This window comes from Lissotriton helveticus, chromosome 11, assembly GCF_964261635.1.
Source record: "Lissotriton helveticus chromosome 11, aLisHel1.1, whole genome shotgun sequence".
Taxonomy (NCBI): Eukaryota; Metazoa; Chordata; class Amphibia; order Caudata; family Salamandridae; genus Lissotriton; species Lissotriton helveticus.
Window position 1 is genome coordinate 475,947,196 of NC_136072.1, and position 22,276 is coordinate 475,969,471.

Genomic DNA, 22,276 nt, shown 5'->3' on the forward strand with positions numbered 1-22,276 from the left:
CCTAAAAGAGACTAGAGCACAGATTATGTTGAGGGATTGTTAAGGTTGTTAAGACAGCGAAAAGGTCTGCAACTCTGTAACTGCTCTATAGCGGCTGCGTGGCGCTGTAGCGACTTCAATGAAGGGATTAGAGTGGGGGCATTAGAGTGGGGGCAGAACTGCGACGGGTGTTGGTTTGGTCACCGCTGTTCTCCTGCTCTTCCCTCTGCTCCTCAGTCTCAGTTCTCTATGGGCAGGAGGAGGGCGGCAGCAGCGCAGGCTAGCAAACCGGCTAGCAAGACGGTGCGGGGCTGAGGGGGCGGCTCACCGTACTTGTCCTCGCTGCTTTATTCCGTCTGATGCCTCCGCACAGGACAGTTGCAGGTTTCGCAGCCAAAATCCCAGACATTTAAACAGGCGTACGTGAGTTCAAGCAGAAGAGGTAATTGTTGGGTTGAGTTACAATGTGGTGCATCTTGAACATTGTAGTACCATATATACATACCCATGTTTTCTTCTGTTGCAGGTTGCGCAGCCAGAACCCCATACATTTAAACAGGCATACGTGAGTGCAAGCAGAAGAGGTAATTGGTGGCTTGAGTTAAACTGTGGTGCATCTTGTACATTGTAGTATAACAGATTGCATTCATGAGCTAGGCGTCAACGTAAGCCATGTTTCCTTATTTTGCAGGCTTTGTGGCACAGCAGGTTCAAACCGGCGGGTACGGAAATGTTCAAGCGCAAAGCTGTAACTTCGGGAGAGTGCAGTGCTTTACCACAAAGGAAGAAATGTTGCCTTGTATTCAAGGAAGAGTGGATGAAGGAAATTGTGGAGGCTGAGACACAGACGCCACGAAGCAAGGTTCGCATGCAACTCGGGGAACTATTTCAACACAGTCCAGACGTGGGCTTGATTTGCAAAGCATGTGCCGAAGCCAAAATTGTTGGGGACTTTTCCACAGGGAAGAAATGGAGTGATGGCTGGAAACTGGACTACATGAAACGCCATCTACTTAGCAAAGTACACGAGTCTGCCATGGTGATATTGAGAAACAGAAGTGCTGCTGCCAGGTTTGGTTTTGGAGTGCGGCCAATGCTGACAGAAACTGCCACTGACAAAGCAAATAGAATGGAAGTAGTTGAACGCCAAAGATCTATGCCTGAGGAGATAAAGATTCTCATCAACAACGTGTTGCTGGCAGTCAAGATGAATACTTCAATGTTATCTGTACAAGACATCCATGACCGCCTAGCTTTGTATGTGAAGATACCAGACAGCTGGAGGAGCAAGAACTATGCCTTTGAGTTCCTTGAGGCCATCAATAGCGTGATACACTGTGAGGCTATGAGAGAACTTCGGCAAGCTTTGCATCACACTTTGATAATTGATGAGAGCACAGATATTTCTGTTACAAAAATGCTCATCCTGTACTTCAAGTTCCGACCTGTAACATCAACAGGGCACAAAACGCAGTTTGGGGGCATAGTGAAGCAGACTAGCTGTAATGCTGAGGCTATCACTACTGCCGTGAAAGAATTCTACACTGCCAATGAACTGGACCTCATGAAAATGGTCAAGTTCACATCCGATGGTGCGTCTGTGATGCTGGGTAAGAATAATGGTGTTGCTACTCGCCTTAAACAATCCATTCCTCATCTAGTTGAGCAGCATTGTGTCGCCCATCGAGAAGATTTGGGAGTTGATGATGCCTGGAAGAGGGTTCCAATGATTAAAGAGATGTGTTCTCCAGATCTCCTGCAAGGAAGTCCAAGCTGAATGAAATTGCATCTGTCACTGAATGTGAAGTTGTCTCTTTTCGACCACTGAATGAAGGTGGTGTACTTTGAAAAATATGGTCTACTTCAAGAAGAAAGTTTGTCCTCATTTTCGCAGTGCAGCAGCTATGTGCGCAAGCGTTGTACCTTCTGGAAGTGCGCAACATTTCAAGCATCTAGTGCAGACTGTGAACGAGGATTCAGCCTCATGAATACTATCAAGAGTAAATTGAGGAATAGACTAGAGCAGAAGCACTTGGATATGCTGATGAGGACAAAGGCCTACCTCCTGCATGGGAAAATTGACCTAGACCGAGTTTATCAGCACTGGAAAAATGGCAAGGATCGCCGTGAGAAGCAACCCCGTCACCCATCTAGTGACGCCACTTGACGTGTCTGAACAGCCCTCTCCCTTCTTGTGTATATGTGATATTGTATAGGCTCGCAACATTTCCCCACCCAATGAACTGTGCTCCAGTTAAGAATAATTATTAAAATGTTATGATGGTACCACCATTGAAGTCTTGTGCTTTTCTAAACTTGAAGTGTACTCGCCAGTGTAACCAATTCATGTCATGACGTGATTATCCAATTTGCACACTGCCCTTAAGACCCTTATTGTGGACCTGTATGTGTGAAAATGCACCATCTTTTCACTTTTTAAAGTAAAAGTTTTGAGTGCCATTTGGCGCTGTAGACACGCGCGGTTTGGTTCCTGGCGCACATAGCCATGGTTGCAGCGCACAGAGACCCTCCACTGCCGCACACAGAGGAAAAAAATTAGAGGGAACATTGGTCATCACCTTCTCAAATTTAGGGACACTCCCTTTGGGGATTTTTGGATCATAAGATTGCTCTTTGTCCTTATTATTTGGATTGCAGCCACCATTGATGGGTGCTAAACCCATCTCCTTTCTTTCTTTTTCTAGAGCCAGGAGTCTGGACTCTAGATCCAATCTTTTGGCCAGCCTTGCTAAAAGGCTGTCCTCCTCATTGAGGCTGCCCTCAATGTCCTCACCAGCACCTCAACCACCCGTTTGGCCTCTAGGTCCCCAGAGGTTAACTCTTGAAAGTAAGGGTACAGGGACCCTTTCTTCACTAGTGGAACCTATCTCCATCAACCTCACCTTCCTCTTCTGCTTGGTCATCGCCATTCTCAGAAGGGTGGGCCTTAGCATACTCCGCCAACAGCTCCTGGAGCCTTTGTTTGGTTGGATGTGGGCCCATTGCTATGTTTTTAATTCTGCATAGAATACCTTACTTCCTGAAAAGACAAGTGAAGGTAAGGGGTGAGGTCAAGCTCCTCAACCATGTCATCTATGCTATTATGGTTATCTTAACTCATAGCAGGGTTCTGTTTTTGAGCCATTCTAACAAAAAAGTTTTTTCTAAAATTCTAAAGGGACCTAAGCAAGGCCCTAACAAGACTTGTAGTAGTTTGGTTAAAAATGGTAATTGTAAAGGCAATTTAAAAGTTCTGTTTTGTGATCAGGTGGTAATCAAGTAGTCCAACAAATGCAAGTTGTGTATCCCACCGCTGATCCACCAACGTAAGAAACTGGCTCTATATATACTACACCAAAATGAGGTTCAGTGTGTATACAGACCAAGTGTCCCCAGAGGTAGGCAGAGGTTAAAGTTGGATAGAACCTTACTCTCTAATAGTGGTAGCTTGGTTGAGCAGTAAGGCAGTAGCAGAGGACCGTGTTAAGCATTTGATGTACACACTCAGTCAGCAAATGAATTCACACACTCAAGAACTGAACTCTAGGCCAATTGTTTTTGTAAAAACTATACTGTTGTTTATTTTTAGAACCAAGCAAGCCTGGTACAGGTAAGCATTAAATACTTTTCAGTAATAAGTTACTGGATTTAGAACAGTTCGAAAATGCAATAGAAATTGTACTTTGTTTGATTTACAGGGGAGCAGTAGTATGCATTACTTTGCAAATACAGTACATTGAAATAAATAGGCTTTTTCAGTAAATTACAGGTAAGTTACTTTTTACGTTATTTTTCTAACTCAGTGCAGGATGCCTAGATTCAGTACTGGGACATTTCCTGGATACAGGTAAGAAATTACGTTTTGGTTATTTGTACGATTTTTAAAGAATATTTTCAGATTTCAAAACTCCACACTTAGAAACTTTTTGGACAAAAAGTGTCAATGTTATCCAATGGGAGGAAAACAGGTTAACGATTCACAGGTAAGTGAACAACTGTGGGAGTGAAGGTTCTGGGGTTAGACTCAGGGGTCCCCCAGGGTCAGTGATACACTGAGATTGTACTCTCAGCGGCCCTAGGGAGGCCGGGTGCAGAATGTTGAGGCCAAATGTTATCTTATGGAGGATAGGGGGTCTCCGGTTGGTGGCTGCTGGCAAGCAGGCCACGAGGTTGTGGGAGCAAAGTTCCTATGGTTTACCTCAGGGCAAGTTGGGGACCAAAGTAGCACCAAAGTTGCACCCTCAGCGGCACTAGGGCCGCCAGGAGCAGGGTGCTGTTTTGAGGTCGGTGCCCCTTTTCAATGGAGAACCTCCGGTACAAAGAAACACTGCAGGCTCGGGGACGAGGATCTTCTGGGATGTTGAGATTCGTTAGGCACTGTTGGTTTGTGCACACAATTGGGCGTTGGGTGCCTAGGGATGTCGGATTTTCTTACCCGCTCTATTCGCGGTGGGAGGGGTGGTCCTCTGGATTGAGGCTGCAGGCATAGTCTGGAGGCAGGTCAGGGGTCACCGGATCTCAGGTCAGGATCGACAGGGTGACCACCTCGTGGTGTTTTTCCACTCGGGCCGGGTTTGGCAGGTGCAGAGTGGGCTGGATTCGCGGTCTCTGGCTGGCACCAGAAGCTGCAGTTTGAACAAGCCCAGTGTTCACGGGAGACTGCACTGAGAAAGCCTGAGCTTACTCATGCAACAAACCGAAGTTAAAGTGACCAGAAACACAGTTTTCAGAGTATACTGTGGACTGCTGTGCATTTCTTCAAATGCAGTGCACAAAAGAAGGAACTATCTAATTAAGATCCCACTGTGGCATCAAAAATAGTTTGGGAAGAAACATTAAATAAGTCAAACCTATTATAAACCTCATCACACCAGGTGATTTGAACAAGGAAGGTTGGTCCGGTAAAAGTAAAAAAGGATTGACAAATCATGTTTACCAGTGCCCACTGAAAGTCTTTGCTGGGCCAAGAGATGAAACAAGACATCCAACAGTTTGACTTGTGCAGGTGCCACACAAGGCATTCAAATGTACCCAGCACCAGGGGGCAGACAGACTTTGTAGAGGGAAGACCCAGGGTGACATATACAACTTCTGTAAGCAGATCAAACTCAGTCAACTTCTGCCACTCAATCTCCTTAACTGGCGGTGCAGATTGCACAGGTTTGGGTGGAAGGCCTTGCCCTGCAAAAGGAGATCCCCTTGAAGCTGTAGACTGATCAGGCTCATGCCCAGAAATTCCAGGTATCACACTCGCTTGGCCCAATCTAGAACCAATAGGAGGACTTGGATCCAGTCATTTAGTACTCTGGTCAGGGTAAGCAGAGCCAGAAAGTCATTGAGGAGTCCCATGCTCCATTCAATCCAGAATGCGTATCCGCAGCAGTAGCCGGCAACATATAAATATGGTGAGGCGCGAAGTCCAAAAAACTCAATATATGCATGTTGCCTTTGCTGGAAGGTCTGGCTGCCGTCTCTTTCCTCCTGGTGCTCTCAACTGTTGGCGGGGAATATGTAGGAAGGGGGAGGACTTCCTCTCTTGTACAGCGCGAAACCAGCCAATCCTGGAACTGCAGCGGGTTGGATTAGGCTCACCCAGTGCTCATTTTGAGGCTGGGGCCTGAGGCTGCAATCCCTCAGCTGTTTTTCAGCCTTGGAATTGCAAGCTCTGAAGTGCGCATATGAGATTAGCCGGCTGTAAACAGACGGCCAATTTCATTTGCGAGAACTGGCAAGGGCTGAAGCAATAGTGAAGCAATAGTGCAATTGCACTAATCAGCAACACCCCCTGCCCTCGCGCTGTAACAGTGCGAGCCTGGGGCACATTAATAAAATGTAACTTTTTACCATTTATTCATGTGTCCCTGCTGTGCTCGCAGCAGGAGGGAGACGCTCCTCTGCAATAATAGTATCCGAGAGAGAGAGCCTTCATGGAAATTTCAGCCACTAAAGGTTTGACACTGCATATTCTCAGCAGTGGCGAATGTATCTAGCCAGGATTCTCACAATTACTGGAAGATGCCATGTGTCACCTCGGTGTGCAAGCCAGCCAGGTGCCATCAGCTGAGATTGTCCGTTCTGGCATTCAAAGATCCCGCCAGGTTCTTCACAACCAGGGAATTGTCTAAACAATCCAGTCATCTCCTCGCACAGGATCCAAGACCCCACCCAGCCCTGCTTATTTTAGTACCACATGACAGTGGTATAGTCGGCGACAACCTGACTCAGCCTCCCTTTGATGGACAGTAAAAAGGCTTTTAGATGGCGATCTATGCACAGTGTACAATCTGCAGCTCATATGCCTCGAACAAAGGCTTTTAGCGCCAGGCGAATGCCTGCAACTCTAACAGAGTAATGTGGAGACAGGTCTCCACCTGAGAATAGAATCCTCTTATCTCCATATCTCCCCTATGAATGCCTCATCCCAGCAGCAATACATCTGTCACCACTATCAGCTCTGTGTGGGATAGACGGAGGGGTCTGCCACTGGTCCAAGTGAGGATGCAGTCACTGCAAATCTTTTGCAGTCTCCTTCTGTGAGGAAACGCCTCATTTTGTACAGTCACCCGAGTTTTTAAACTGATGCTGCTTGTTTTTTGACTCAGGAGTGCACTGCTGCCTGTGAACCTTACCTCACTACCAAGGGCCTGACCCTAAAAGTGTAAGTTGAATTGGCTATACCCACTCGGAATAGCTACCATACCTGTATGTGCCTAGTAAATGGTACTCTGGCACCCACGGCATGTAAGTTAGAGGGGTATTCCAGGGCTTGCAGCACTGATTGTGTAAAGCACGCCCCCCAGTATGCCACTGGTAGAGCAGCCGTGCACTTCCAGCCCAACCTAAAAGCAATGGCAAAGCCACCACTGCCCCTGGATGTGTGTCTAAGACATATGACATAGGCAGGAAGTTTACTTTACATGTACATACAGTTTACTGTGGAAAGACTTGGACGTCGAATTGGCGAGTACAGGGTTACACGCTGAACCCCTCAGGAGTGATAACGCAGAAAATGTAGAAACAAGATGGGCACTCAAAGTACCAAACAACTTGTTACATTAAGCCCAACTTGTATCTCAAGTAGACATTTAAGTAAACTATTGCAGTGTGCAGCTTTAGTGAAGCTGCCACTTTGTTGCCTTAAAAACTCCTGCGCCTTCCTGGGTACACAAGGCACCTGCTCATGAGACAGCTTTTTGCCTTCCTGGAGAGACGTTCCTATGACTCTCAGGAAGGAAACAATGAGGGGTGGCAGTCCGAGGAGGTGTCACCTCCCCACTGCAGGAAGCCACTTAAGTGTTATTCCCAAAAGGCAGGCTTCAAAGGTGAAGCGTGGGACACCAAGGGGGATGGATGTCCCATTATTGAGGCAAAAAACAGGCTGGCACGGGAAGCAGAGGGGGAAACCAGTTGCCAAATTGGTTTCCCGAAAGGCATTCAGTCCTGAGATAGCCACACCCCAGGGGTGGACTAAGGATGTCTGTACACCAGGAGAGGGGTCTCACCATCTTGGGAGTGGGCAGAATGGTGCATTCTGGGATAGCCAGATGCCGCACATCTCAGGAAATGGTCACTAGGTGGGAGGGAACCTAGTAGCCCATGGGCTACCAACCGCATCCTGCCCGAGGGCATTTTGCGGGAGTAAGCTGGTCACCCCCTAGCACCCATACCTCCGATCTCGACCGACTTGAGAGAAGGGCCGAAGAAAGACTGCCCTGCTGCACCGAGGGACCAGCAAAAAGAGCAGCACCGACTAGGAGTGCACCTGCTGCACATGGTGGGTAGTGAAGAGAGAGTGACTGTTCCTTCTGTGCCCTGCTCAAGGAGAAGCTGTCTCCAGAGCCCAGTTAAGCCAATAGAACTCCAAGGGCCAGCTGACTGGCCTCCTGTTTGCGGCACAAGGAAACAACAGCTGAAGAAGCCCACTGGGACATGTTGGTAGCCCAAAGTCTTGAAGCCAATACCACCACCGCCATGCAGCACTGAGGAGCAAGACCTGACACACAGTTGCAACAGAGTTTGCTGAGCCAGGGAGTGGTGTCGGAGAGTTATGGACTCAGGAAGGATTGGTCTGTGACTACAACAACAGGCGACTGGTAGTCCCATGGGACCTGCACTTTGACCAGTACCGAGAAGAGAGGACTTTGTGGGACGTCAGCCCTGCAGCCAGGACCCCTTCACAATCTTCATGGACCGAGGAATTCCTGCGGGAAAACCCCTGTTGATCGCCACGCATCCATAGCATCTTTAGCAACCTTTATCCCTTGCTTCAGGACCACTTCATAAGAATCCATTGCAACAAGGTTAAAGAACCTGGAACTGCTAAAGTACTGCTTCTTCTGTGAAAGTAACTGTTCTTGGTAATCTTGCTGGTCCCTCTTACTAGCTCCCTGCCAGAGTTGGTTGCCCAGAGTACTTCTAACTAACTGCATTGACACTTACTGAAGTTTTCCTTGAAAAAGTGAGTGTCAAATTTGTTGACTTTGCCAAGGCTTGTTCACATTTGAGTAAAATTGCTTTGATTTATTATTGCTTGTAAAATCTACATCTCCGAAACCCTCTGGTGGATTTCTTTCATTCTAGTGTTTAACCTACTATAAAAATAGAGTCTATTTTTATAAATTGGTGTTGGATTTCTTTCTTTAGTGTCGTGTCGAATTCTTCTGCAATTGTTTTGGTGCTGTTTAAATGCTTAACACTTGTTCTTCTGTCTAAGCCTTGCGCTCAGTGCCACATCCACCCAGGATTGAGCTGAGGATTAGACAGACTAAACATATGGGTCCTAAAGGGGTTGGGATGTGTATTACATATAATACACCCCATTTCCTCACACATCTGAAACCTGGTTGGAATCTGACAGGGTCCCCTGGTGGTGGGCATACTAAGACTTCAGATTTGACTGCAGAGCCCGAATATGCCACCTGGCATAGTTGACGAGCAGGATGCCAAGAGGCGCAGAAGCTCAAGAAGACCCATCAGCTTGATGATGGGCCATCAGGATATGCAGGGCACACGTTAGCTCCTTTTGTGTGACTGTCTATATTGAATGCACAAACAGTCCAACTGTCACACTCCTTCAGACATGTATTCCACAGGCAGGCAGAGGCACAGAATGGTAAAGCAAGAACATGCCCACTTTCTAAAAGTGGCATTTTCCAACATGCTATCTAAAAAACAACTTCACTTAAAAAAATGTAGTTTTAAATTGTGAGTTCAGAGACACCTAACTCCAAATCTCTCTCTTCCCGATTGAAAGTTACACTTGTAAGACAGACACCAACGATAACCTATGGGAGAGGTAGTCTGTGCAATAGGGAAAAACGAAATTAGCAGTATTTCACTATCAGGACATGTAAAACACACTGTCCTACCGTTTAAATACACTGCACCATGGGGCTACCTTGGGCCTACCTTAGGGGTGCCTTACATGTAGTAAAAGGGAAGGTTTGGGACTGGCAAATGGGTGCACATGCCAGGTTGACACAGCAGTTTAAAACTTTACACACAGACACTGCAGTGGCAGGTCTGAGACATACTTGCAGGGCTACTCATGTGGGAGGCACAATCAGTGCTGCAGGCCCACTAGCAGCATTTGATTTGCAGGCCTTGGGCACACACAGTTCACTTTACCAGGGACTTACCAGTACATCAAATAGGCCAATCATGGATAAACTAATCACCAATACACTTTATACAGAAAGCATATGCACTCTATCATTGATCAGCAGTGGTAAAGTGCCCAGAGTCCTAAAGCCAACAAACAGGTCAGAAAAAATAGGAGTAAGGAGGCAAAAAAGTTTGGGGATAACCCTGAGTAAAGGGGAGAACAGGTGGGTAGAGGGGGAAAACCCCCTCCAGTTACTGGTGGATTGTTGATTCTGCCTCCCCTCCCTCCCTCCAGAACGAATGGAGTACGAGCCCGTTGGTGTCATCCTAAGAGGAAGAAATGGGAGAAGGTGCCTTTAATTGGGCGTTTACAGAGGACGAAACCACGCCCCCGACTGACACCAGAACCGTGGGATTAGCTAAAATCCAGGAAATCCAGAGTACGGCGTGTGACGACACCCCGGAGGTGTTTGGAGTTCGTGTGTGGCTGCCAGGAGAAGGAGACAGTTACGGGAGCGGAGAGAGGAGACAAGAACGAGTTGAAGGCGAAGCGGTGCCAGGAGGCCAACGTCCCCGCGAAGCGCCGAGCCACACTCCAGAGGGAGGAGTGTGGTTTAAGCAGGTACGGCAGCGGTTCGCAGGCTGGGTTGGGAGGCGGGGAGACTCTCCTCCGTAGTTCTGTGAATGACTTGCTACTACCTGCTGTACATAGTGCAAATATCCATTCCTTTTCCCGTTTTTCCCGCATCTCCCTTTTCACCCTCTCCTCACTACCGTCCTTCCTCACGCCCCATGTATAAAACCCTAGTGTAAATACACATTGACAGCGGTGTCCCCCTTCAATCCCCGGTTCCTCTTGGGTAACCCGGTAGAGGACTTGTGTCCTGACAGCATTTCCTCTGTCTCTCCTTTCCTGCATGGCCGGTGGTGAGAGAAACCAGGACCAGGACAGAAGGAGTGCTGAACAAAGAAACAAGCCATAGAGTCTTGAGAGGGAAAGCGTTATCACGGATCCTGCTGAGTTCTCACGTGAAAGAATTGCGTCACGCTATAAGAAATCCTTCACTAAAATACAACCTAATATATCCAGAAAAAGTGTCCGGTCCCTTCCTACGACCCCGCCACACCCTGCAAAAAAGAGCCAGGTCCAACAGGGCTGGTTTATATTTTTTATCTACCCGTGCAGAGATAACCCTGGCACAGATAGGTTCTTTGAAAATATCAGCATGCTGCAACATACCAGGAAGCATAGGTAAATACTGTGTGTCCTTGTGTCTAGATGAGAGAGTGTCAAAAGGGAAGTCCTGCTATATCGATTCCTTAAGTAACACCACCATGGTAGGTAGCTGCCCTAGCAATACCTGTTGGTTGACACTAGCATCCTCGGGAGGGGAGGGCCTACCTGGATATAGATCCGTATCATTAGGTGTTATGGGATCAGTATCCTATATGTCCCATGGGTCTGGATCTCCTAAAAAATATAGCATCTATATGCTTATGATGTGGAGATGCATGAGAGGAAAGGAGATGGTGGAGGAGGAGGTGGTGATGGTGGAGGAGGAGGTGATGGATGATATAGCAGTGTCCTTTGTTCTCTTTTAAAGAGACACAGAAGTGTCCAAAGCACTCTTAATACTCAATTGCCTCTTTGGTGGAGAGGCCATTATTTTCCCATTCCGTGCGGACTTGTCGAATTTCTATAGTTTCGAGGATAGGCTCAGCAGGAGACAAGGAAACTGGAATATTTTGACGTTTTTGTCGCGGATGATTTCAGAACAATAGAATGCTTCGAGGATTTAGATTCGGTTGTTTTCGGAACCAAAGCTTTTGAAGTGGAGGTATGTTTTTTCGTTGGCACCGAGGCAGAAGCAGTCAATTGCCAGGTTGGTTCCAAACAGTAGGTCGAGACCGACGCATGTGCTCGATATGAGGATTTAACCTTGGAAGGAGTTTTTGGTGCCTAGCCCGTATGTGGGGCATCCAAAGTGTCTTTTCAGATAAAACCAAAGCCTGGTGGCAGTGGCGGTCCAACAACGTCTAATAAAGGTAAGTGCAAAGGTTCAGACGTCTTTCTAGGTGGAGGAATAGGGTCAATAGCACTCACTTGCTGCCAGTGTGGCAGGGTGTATTCCAATTCTTCCTCCACATCGAAGCCGGAAAATTCCGCAACAGAGAAAGCTTCCTCTTCCTCCTCAGCAGCATGCTCTTCCTGGGCATGGTCTTCCCAGAAAATATTGGAGTGTAGCCTTCAGTGAGACTAAACATTTCCAGCCGACGCACCCTTGGATCCCAGAGTCCTTTTTGATTGGAAAGACTTGCAGGCGTCACAATCAGCCTCACGACGATCGGGCGAAAGGCAAACACATACAACTCCGCACACAACACTAGATGGCAGGAGTATGAGAGCATGTGTATCTACAGCCACAAATGCCGTTGAAAATGTCTGAACCTGCCTCCCACAGGATGGATGTGTGCCACAAAGGACATACTAAAGCAGCTCGGAGGCTGATGTCGCATAGGAGGGGACTGCGCTGCCCCTGGTCAACTTGGTGTTGCATGCTTGATCCCTGCAACTGACACCGAGAGGGATGGGTGGTCTGTTGCAAGGGCAGTGGGCAGTGGGCTTTAGCTGTAGTAGCCCTGAAAGAAGCAAAACTATTGGGGAAACGGTCTTGCAGGACAGAAAGGCGTAAGGAATGAGCTGTGGCCCAGCAGTCATTAAAGAGTTCCAATGCTAAATTACCCTTTCCGCCAGAAAGGCAAGATCCATCAAACAGCATGTCCATCAGAGAGATTTGCATTTTCCCAGAGAAGCAAGTAAATCTCATTCAAGCGTGCTCCCGAAGCACAACACTATTGTGCTCTGTCCAAGCAGCTGGTAGTGTCCAGACCTGAATGGATAATATATTTTACGGCATCTTGACCATCCTGGATGGTTTAATCCAGGTTGGCCGAAAATTTCTCCGGGAGTGCCAGCAAGATCTTGCTATGTTCCATAGCTGGCAATGACTAATCAGAAGACTAAACTCGCTGAGGAAGGCATCCTTCTGTTAATTTGGGCTCTGTCTGAGGGAGTCATGGAGAATTAACTGCTATTCACTTTCTGGCACAGGGACCCGTGTCAAGAGGTCAGGGTCTCCTGGAGCTGGCCTGTGGCACCTAACAACCTGCGTATTCACTGTTGGACAGGAACAGGGCTTAGACCAGGTACCCATCAAGGTGTTAGTCAGGGCTCCATGAAATGGATGTGAGGGTTCAGATGTAGTTTGTCCATGTTGCAAATGTCTGTCAGTAAGTTAGTTTTTAATTCCATCCTTGGCAGTTGTAAATACAATACATCCAGTGCCCATCTCATTACCAGAGCAAAATAGGTATTCCTCTGTTTATTGCATAGGGGCGTCCAAACACTGGCTTGCCCACTGGCATCTGCAGACCAATGTAGAAATGCTGGCCTCTGCAGACCTATGTCGAAATTGATCATCATAGTGAGGAGGAAAATAATCCTCCTCATATCCCTTGTTATCGCCAAAGACTGGTTGGCTATGATCTGAGTGCGAACCAACAAATTGTTGGAGCATTAGGGTGCAGCCTTGAGGCACAGGTACATTTCTGGCTGCGTTGAACTGAACTGGCGCTGGTTTTATTCAGGGCGCGACCTCAGCTGGTGCTGAGATGATATTGGCTTAGCGTCAAATATGAATAGGGAAACAGTGTATTCCTCCTGCACCACAGCCACTGGAACCTGCGTCTATCTCAAAGCAGCCAACATGGATTTTGATGCCTGAATGGAAGTTGGCTCGAAAGTCGAAGCAGAAACTGAAGCAGGTTAAGGAGGCACGGATGACGCAGAAGTCGGGCCCGCTGGCTAGAACCTAACTAGAGGCCTCAGTGGATGCTTGAGCCCTAAGGTGGGTTAGAAGGAGCCAGAAGAGTGCCAACAAGTTGCAACTGGGCCTCACTAAAGACCTCAATTTGTTATAATGTCGCCAATGGAGCCAGAAGCTCTGTGTGCATTGGGATCATTTGTTGGGGGACCAGGAGGGAGACCGAGGCATCCTGATGTCCTCACAACTTATCAACAAGAGAGTGGCAGGACTAGTATGATTCCCGCTTGGCGTTCTTGGGCATCCATTCTGACCTATCGTTACCGGAAGACTTGTACCGCGATGAGGACTTGTCACGGTAATGGCCTCAAGTGTGGGAACGGGTCCGCACCCTCAAAGTCAAGTGGCAGCCAGACTTCCGAGACTTCTGTTGATGTTCAGCAATGCACAGCTTTGCTTTACCTTCGGATTCCTAAGGGCAAACTCCTCGCAGAGTTCTGCACTATAAGAGGCTGCCTCTTTATATAGAGCACCAAAATGAACTGTTTTGTAAAGTGAGTCCAGGTATCCCTTACTAGTGTACAGGCATTTGCTTTAGCAATCCCAAGGTGCTCTATTTGTGGTTGTTTGGTCAAGCAGCCTTACGCTTATCAGAGGGGAGTGTTAAACATTTGTTACAATCACACAGAGTCAATAGATTAGACACTTTCAATAAAGAATTCTGGCATCAATTTGCAAAAATAACACTGATTTTTATATAATTGCAGACATCTTTGGGATGAGGTTAAGTATTTTTTGTGTTAGCAATTTTGCGAAACATAGAAAATAAAGCTGTCAGATTTGAGGCACTTGCCTCGAACGTGGTAATGTTATGCTATGGGAGAAACATACACTGAATAAGGTCACTTGCAAACAACTTCATGGACTGTTCTTCTGGACTTAAGGTTAAGTAGGGCCCAAGGTCCAAGAAAGCACCAAGAGTTCAAGGTTACTAGCCCTGGGGTGTTCGGGTGCAGAGGTGCTTTCAGCAGTGGTAGCCTCCAACTCTACACGTTGAAGTCAACAAGGAACAGTGCCTGCAAATAAAGGCTGCGGGGGGAGGGGCTAACTGGGGGACCAGTTCGGCAGAAGCCAAAGGGGGGGCTCGGCTCTTGAGGCTCTCAGGACACAGAGACACCATTGATTTCAATAGACTTGTGCTGGGGGGTTCGGGTTCATAGGTGTTTTGTGCAGTGGTTCAGCAAGCCCCTGGCTCTGATGAGCTAAATCACTAGCCATCCTGCTGGAGGAGGTGTGAACACCTTCCTCCGGAGCAGGCAATGTTTCCGGACTCAGAGAGCCTGGGCTCTCATTTGCAAAGTGTCAGGAACATGTCTGGTGTGGCAGGCTGGACAATACCTGTCAGCCAGCACACTAGACATTGGTAGGCTTTTCAGGGTGCACCCCTAAGGAGTGCATGTCATAATAAACCTAATGCTGGCAACAGTAAAGATTTATTAAGTTAAGGTGTTTGATGCCAAATACCATAGGTTTCAGTAAAGCCATCTTGTAGATGGCCAACTCGTAAAGACCAGTGCACAGTACTTATACTTAGGATGGCTTCACTGTTCACGTACTATCTAGTAAGTGAACTATACAGCACAGCCAACGAAGTCGAACTTGGACCAGGAGACTCAGAAGAGCTGGGGACACAAGGAACCACCCAGGTTAAGTACCCAGGAACCCCACGGAGGTTGTGTGCAGCGTGGGAACACAGTTACGTACTCAACAGAAGTCAGTGACAGCTGGTGACATTTAAAATTGGTGAGGCGTAAAATGATTTCCATACTGCACCGTAGCAAGCGAGCCCAAACAACCTAAGGGAGGTTTTGAAAAAAAGAGTGGACAAATGGTGCATTTTCAAGCAATTTTGAGAAAGCAGGAAGGTTAATCCATACCGAGCACATCTTGTAGTTGCCACGTAGTAGCTACTAATTGTGCTTCGCCTTCAACCATTATACTGCACATTCATTGGTCTTAGCCTCATCCGTCTTGCTGTAATGGTAATAGAGTAAAATTGTTGGTGCCCATGTGTCAACTTGTGAATTTACAAAAGTGAGGCCTACATTTTAAAAATAATAACAAAAATATACTCAAGATTGGTGACAACTTATGTTAACTGCAAGCCAGCCGGTCTCGCAAGAAATCTAATGATCAGATAAATGTAATGGGTTGAAAATGATATTGATGTTAATCCCACGAAGAGGGTAACAACCACAACCATCTCCGTACCAAAACTTACTAATTTCCAAGTGCAATGGCTCACATCCATCAACTGTGCCTGCCACAGTTATGCACTTTAGCTGAATTAATTGGTGCACCAACTGTAAAGACAGACCACATGTAGCCAAGAGCCTTACGGAGTGTGTGTGTTTGGTGGTTACATTATGTTATTTTGGCTGCCCTATACATAGTGATGCCACTTTCACAAAGATGCCCCGTCAACAAAGTGTGTCCATTCTTGAAATAATCCTTCCTGCTCCTCGTCCCTTGAGGGGCTGAATCCTTGGCATCTGATGATGGTGATAAATTAACATTTATGATGATAGCACGTCAGTGCTTGGAGGGGAATAACACGCTGGATGAACGTAGGTGAAAGTCTAGCATTTCAAGACATAAGTGCAGTTTTTGGTGGGCTTAGGGAACATTTGGGCTTATTTATTTGAAAATGCAACTTTTGTGTTTGTTGGTGAAATGTCTATTTTCAGAAACTGGCAAGCCCGAGTTTCAGACAAAACGCCCAAGTTTCTAAATTATATTTCAGAATTCTGTTAAGAGTGGATATTTGAGGAACTAGGTCTGCAGAGTTCAGAAGGGTCAATACTAAATGATGAGACGTGTTCATTGACTTGTGGGAAGGCGGTCATCGTCTACAATGGGAACACTTTCTCTGATAACTCCTCTGCTGGGTATGACGTAAGCTGTATGAGTCGACCTGTATCCTCTCTCCTCTCTGAGGAGCCCAGCCCCCCAGTGTGTGTGTGTGTGTGTCAGGCAAGGTGGCAGCAGCTGACCCACAGCAGGGCCTGTGTGACAGAACCGCTGTGCAATTTCTGGACACGACCTGCGCAAGATGAGTATGGGTTAAACACATTGATTAGCAGTATAGGACAGCATTTATCTGGAAAATGAACTGGCAAATAGTACATATTACAGCACAATATGGCTCACAGGAAACGCTTAGATGCAAAATTAATAAAATTTATACAGTCAGTCAGTCAAAATACTTTATTCGGTTCGTTGCAAAAACCATAAAAGTGTACTAAAAATTCATCGAAGTCAGACATTGCTGAAGCAATAAGACATTAGTTTACAAACCTTATCACAATAGAATCAAGTGCATTTAAAATGTATATTATAAATATGATAAAAGAGATAAAAACCGGCGAAAGCCAATTAAAAAGAGAATTAAACCAAATTCTGAGACCTAGGCCTATGAATACCACTATGTGCAATCAATCCAATTAATTTTCCTCTTCAGTCTCAAAGCAATAGATAAGAAATTTGCGACCTTGAAGATCTACCATGTGGTAGACAACAACTGTAAATAAAAAAGGGCAGGTTTAACTTGTCTAAAGCCCTTTTCCTTGATAAGGGGAATAATACATTTTTTACGAATAGGACACAAGTGTTTACAAAAAAAGATAAAGTGCATAGTGTCTTTAATTGAGAAGCCGTCACAGGAACAAATCTCCAGCTCCGAGTCTTTAGTCCATCCTGAACAATCAGTAAGGAGAAAGTGGAATTTGTTCAATCTAAATTTAGTCAATAGAAATCGATGGTGCATATTGTTGATGACACTCAAGTAGGGTTCTATGCCACTGGTAGTGATTAACATTTGATGAGCCCTAACAGATGGTTTACATAGTTCTTTTTCTTCCCTATCCAGAGATGCCAATTGTTTAAATGTATATTTCACCCATTTGATGTCCCCTTTCAACAGTTTATCCGGGAAGTGATATAGTTCCGGTCGACCCAATTTAGCTGCCAATTTTTTAATATAATTCAGCCAGGGAATAAATTGACCATGATCCAAAGATAGACAGTCCCTCAGAATTTCATGATTCAGCTCCAATTCAGGGTTCAGCCATATAGAGATCCACTTCAATAGCGGTGCTAAAGCAATGCGATCCTCCAGGTAATCAACCCCACACTCTTGGTGAACGATGTAACCCGGGGTAGACTGGGGAACACAGCAAGGATTTCAAAAATGTATCCTCACTCACCTGCAAGGCCTTAACATTTTTAAACCCCCACAAGTCTGCACCATACATCGCTATGGCAGTGCATTTAGCATCATAGATTTTCAACACTGCTTCCATAGGCTTCACACCCAATTTACGAGCAAAATCCCGTACTGCCAAAATGGAACTGGCGAAAGCATTTCGTTTTGCAACTAACTGAGGTAACCAAGTAGAATTATCATCAAAAATTACCCCCAGATAGGGAAATCTAGTCACCCTGGATAAAACATTTTCTTCGCAAATCATAGTCTTAATTTTTTTCGGTTTACTCCCCACAATCATTACATGAGATTTAGGAAAATTTACACTTAGGTTCAGACCCGTCATAAAACTAGAAAATGATATTAAAAGACATTGCAACCCCACAGCTGCACGTGCTATTAATGCAGCGTCGTCGGCATATAATAATGCCGGAATGGGGAATTTACCGGCCCTTGGTTAATCTTTACATGCCTCAGTTAGGGTGACCCCTAGTTCATTAATGTATAAAGTAAAAAGTAAGGGGGCTAAAATACAGCCCTGCCTTACACCATTAATGATCGCGATCTTGCCTGTGCTATTTCCCAGGCGGTCGTACCTAACTGTGGCTGTAAGGTACCTGTGTAGGTCAGCAAGAAAATACACAATATTTTTGTCAACTCCTAACTTGAGGAGTAGTTCCCAGAGCTTGGACCTATTCACCTGATCAAAGGCCGAGGAAAGGTCCATAAATGCCAAATACAAGGTGCCCCGTTTAGCGATAGTGTATTTCCCTATTAACAGATAAAGGTTGAGGCACTGATCTACTGTGCCTCGACCTTTCCTGAACCCATATTGTAAACATGAAAGGGTTTCTGTGTCCTCCAACCAAGTTGTTAATTTACCAAGGACCACTCGCCCTAGCACTTTAACTGCGCCGTCGATAAGGGAAATGGGGCGGTAACAACTTGGGTCTCCCCTGTTTCCTTTCTTAAAAATCGGTACTATGACAGATTTGGACCAAGTGTCCGGAATATCTGCCGTAGAAACCCTATTAAAAACATTGACTAAAATTCTAGCCCATGTCTTGACATCGGATTTGAAGAGGTCAGCAGGGACGCCGTCGGGACCCGGAGCCTTGTTACTGGTCATCTTCCCGATCGCCTCTGTTACCTCTAGCTCAGATACCTTTAAAGTATAGAGATTTAGGGAAGGGGTCGCTGTACTCCCCTCCCCGCTATTTCCCCCTTCATAAACTGACTTAAAATGAGAGCACCACGCCTGTTCCTGGATACCACAATCTAAGTGGTCGTTACAGGAGTCCTGAAAAAAAGGTTTATTAACGACGGCCCAGAATTTGGCACTATTTCTGCGCACGTCAACTGAGGTTAGATCTTCCCACGCTGCTACCCTGATCTCCCGTCTTCTTATGTCCAGGGCTCTTTTATAGCTTTTCCTTAATAGGGCCACCATGGCCCTGTTCACTGGTTTGCAATTTAAGGCAGCTTTTAATTTTTGGTTAGCTTCTGAACAGTTATGATCAAACCAGCCTTGGTCAGCCGATACCTTGGCTTTCCCTGTTTGACTAAGATGTAAAGAAACCTGGGCACAGATAATTGAGTAAGCCGCTAAAACTTCCTCATCCTCTGCCTCCAGGTTCAGACAGGTTTCCAGCTCAGAACCTACTGTGGAAAATAGATTAGAATGGAAATCTCCCGGTGTAACCTTACTCCATCTGAGTCTGCGGGCCTGATCTATCGGGCGAATGTCTGATTTATCCAATCTATTTAACACTGTCATAGACTTCAAGGCCAGATCTGACAGACTCAGAGCTACTGGATTGTGGTCACTAAAGTGTGACCACACGGGCGAATATTCAAAAATCCTATCCCCCAGTGTAAACTGAAGAAAATATAATCAATGAATGAATGACAACCATTCCCCTTAAATGTGGGTATCTCCTTGTCACGCAATGTTGGGAGCATCAAACCATTGTCTGCCAGAATTATCTCTAGAAGACCGCCCTGATCAGAATGTTCAAAATGAACATCTCCCTGTTCAACAGGGCCGAATAGATCTAAGGACGGACACTTGTCTGGACATCTTGTCTCCCATAACTAACAATGGCTATCATTCGTCTCCCTATAATTTTCCAAAAACAGATTTCATATACCCAGGGGTCGTGGTGACTCTCATACGAGTTATAAAAATTAATAATTAAAATCTTGCTCACCCCACACAAACAGATTTGTACAGCCAGGATGTTCCGTGAACCGGTATCTAACTGTGTATGTACCCCTTGAATAGTGGCTGCAATTAGGATAACCACCCTTCGCCCTCCCCATGTTAGATTTGACTGCAGGAATGTGGTAACACGTGTATCCATCCAGGCTCAAGATGTCACCCGTGTCCCACGTCTCCTGAAGGCCAATTATATCATACATACTAATGGACTCTCTCCATATTGGATCATCTATCTTATTTTTAAGACCAGCTACATTCCAGGTCATTAATTTTAGAGAGCGGTCTTGATAGCCTGGAGTTTCTGCCATTATGGATGTATTGAAATCCCTGGAACCTGTAGAATCTACCATTGTCGTGGCTTCAGGGACAGTGGATACGACAAGAGGAGCGAGATTGATATCTTGGCTTCCTAGTCATTCATTGTCATCCAGGTTCGAAAAAGTATCAAATCTATTTAAAACGGGGACCGCAAACTCATAGGGCAATCTCCTTTTACCTAAATTACTATTTAATTGCCTAGTTTGAGGTGGTGGATAAAAGAAACCTAGTGGGAGAAGATTTACATAATCATTTTCGATTCTAGATGACCCCGCCTGTCTCAGTATGTCCTCGACCAACCTTGGAGATCTGATGCTTACGACCACACAGTCTCCCTCTAAGCTTTTTTTTGTATTGCCCACCCAAGGGACCCTGCTAACCATCAAGATGTTATCATCCAGGTATTCTCCCAGATCTGTTTTACTGGAGAGATAGAACAATGTTTTGTTTTTTATTGAAGACCAATGTTCATTTTGACCCTCCTTGATCTTCGGAACATTCGCCAGAATGATAGTATGTGGGCTTGACTCGACTGGTAAATTTAAAGCTAACTCTCTCTTCTTGAGGGGCTGTGGGTGAGGGCCTGATCTCCCGTCTGGGACCTTGGGGCCCTCATTGACCTTCAAAGTAGCACCAGTCACTTTTGGGACCTGAATAGGGATGTTTAAAGGAGCCAAAGACTCTATAGGTACTGCAGGACATACTAGGGGTGTGACCGGACCTTCACCGCTGTCCTTGCCTAAACCAGGAGCGCCATCAGGCGCACCTGGTGCTCCCTTATGTTTGTCCAAAAGACCTCCCCAATCTTTTTATTTCAGCGGACATACGGTCCAATTTAGCCACTAAAGGTTTTATAATGTCCCTTATCTTTAAATCAATAAGGCCCACTAGTTGGTTAAGCTGTTCGTCATCCAATTTAATGGTGCCGGGTCCCACTAGTGTATCATCCCAATAAGGCAGAGGGTGCTCTTTAAAGGGTTATGCATTGCACATAAATCCCTTTACGGTAAGGCACCAAGATACATCAAGACCCGCCTGACCCCATATACACCTGCCAGGGTGCTAAGATCTGCTGAGGCAACCCTCCTCATGCAACCTCGTTTTAGATTGGCGACAGTGGGCGGTCGTGCCATCTCTAACACCCTCCCAGAGGCCTGGAACAGTCTCCCGGTGGACTTGCGCAAAGAACCTAATTTGCTGACCTTTCGGAAGAGGTTGAAGACTGTTCTTTTCCAGAAGGCCTGGGGTGGGATATAAATTCTTTGCAGTGTTTTCTTTTGGTTTCCTGCGGTGTTTACTGGACAAGCGCTTAGAGACCCCGGGGTTATATAGCGCTATACAAATCGAAATAAATAAATAAATAAATAAATCCACCTTTTCTAGGTTTTTAATAGGTGTAGTGGGTGTGACTGTCTTGTTTCTTGTTGAACGTGTACCTATGCCTTTCAACCGTGTTTTTCTGCATTGTCTAACCACTCTAGGTGCAGGGGTTGGAGGATCCTGTACAATAGGATCTGATAAGACCTCTAAGTCCAACTCAACCGGTTCAGGCAATTCCAGAACAAGAGGGTCATTGTTATCACTAACGCTACGATCGCCTTGATCAAGGCCGACCGAGGAAGGGGAACACATGGTAAGTGGCAGAGATTCACTGCTTAACCCCAAGGACTGTCGCCTTTCAGTGTTGATCTTCTTAACCACTTTTACTAAGTAGTTATCCAAAGTACCAAGAACAGGTGGAGCACTTAAGGATGACATATTACTACTTACAGTCAAACAATCCCCAGTTGGTTCAGAAATATTGCACCTCCACTAACAATTTAGGAGATATGTGTTATGATGCAAATTAAAACCATATATCACAAACGTGACTAAGATAAATCTCACTGTGTCTTCATTGAGTAGGGTCAGAGTAGAACACGGCCTCCTCGGGCCAGGGTTTATGGCCCAGCCCAGCCTCGCCCTGCCTCGGACTGGCACAGACTGCCCCGCCCATGTCCCGGGCTTGACTCGCGGGGCAAGAGGCGTTCCGTCATTTTCTGGCGCCTCCGGGCGCAGTGCTGGCGT

General features: G+C 46.1%; 2 protein-coding genes across 3 annotated transcripts in view; one reads left to right on the forward strand and one right to left on the reverse strand.

Moving 5' to 3' along the window:
* The window catches only part of LOC144792009 (uncharacterized), a 35,811-nt gene extending 22,353 nt beyond the window's left edge, over window positions 1–13,458 (forward strand). Inside the window, exons 2-3 of the mRNA XM_078666872.1 lie at window positions 671–1,426; window positions 13,315–13,458. Of these exons, the coding sequence (XP_078522998.1) occupies window positions 671–1,426; window positions 13,315–13,458 (900 nt within the window). The remainder of the gene's footprint in view (window positions 1–670; window positions 1,427–13,314) is intronic.
* The window catches only part of UGGT1 (UDP-glucose glycoprotein glucosyltransferase 1), an 822,704-nt gene that overhangs the window by 545,597 nt on the left and 254,831 nt on the right, over window positions 1–22,276 (reverse strand). The gene's annotated exons all lie outside the window — the stretch shown is intronic.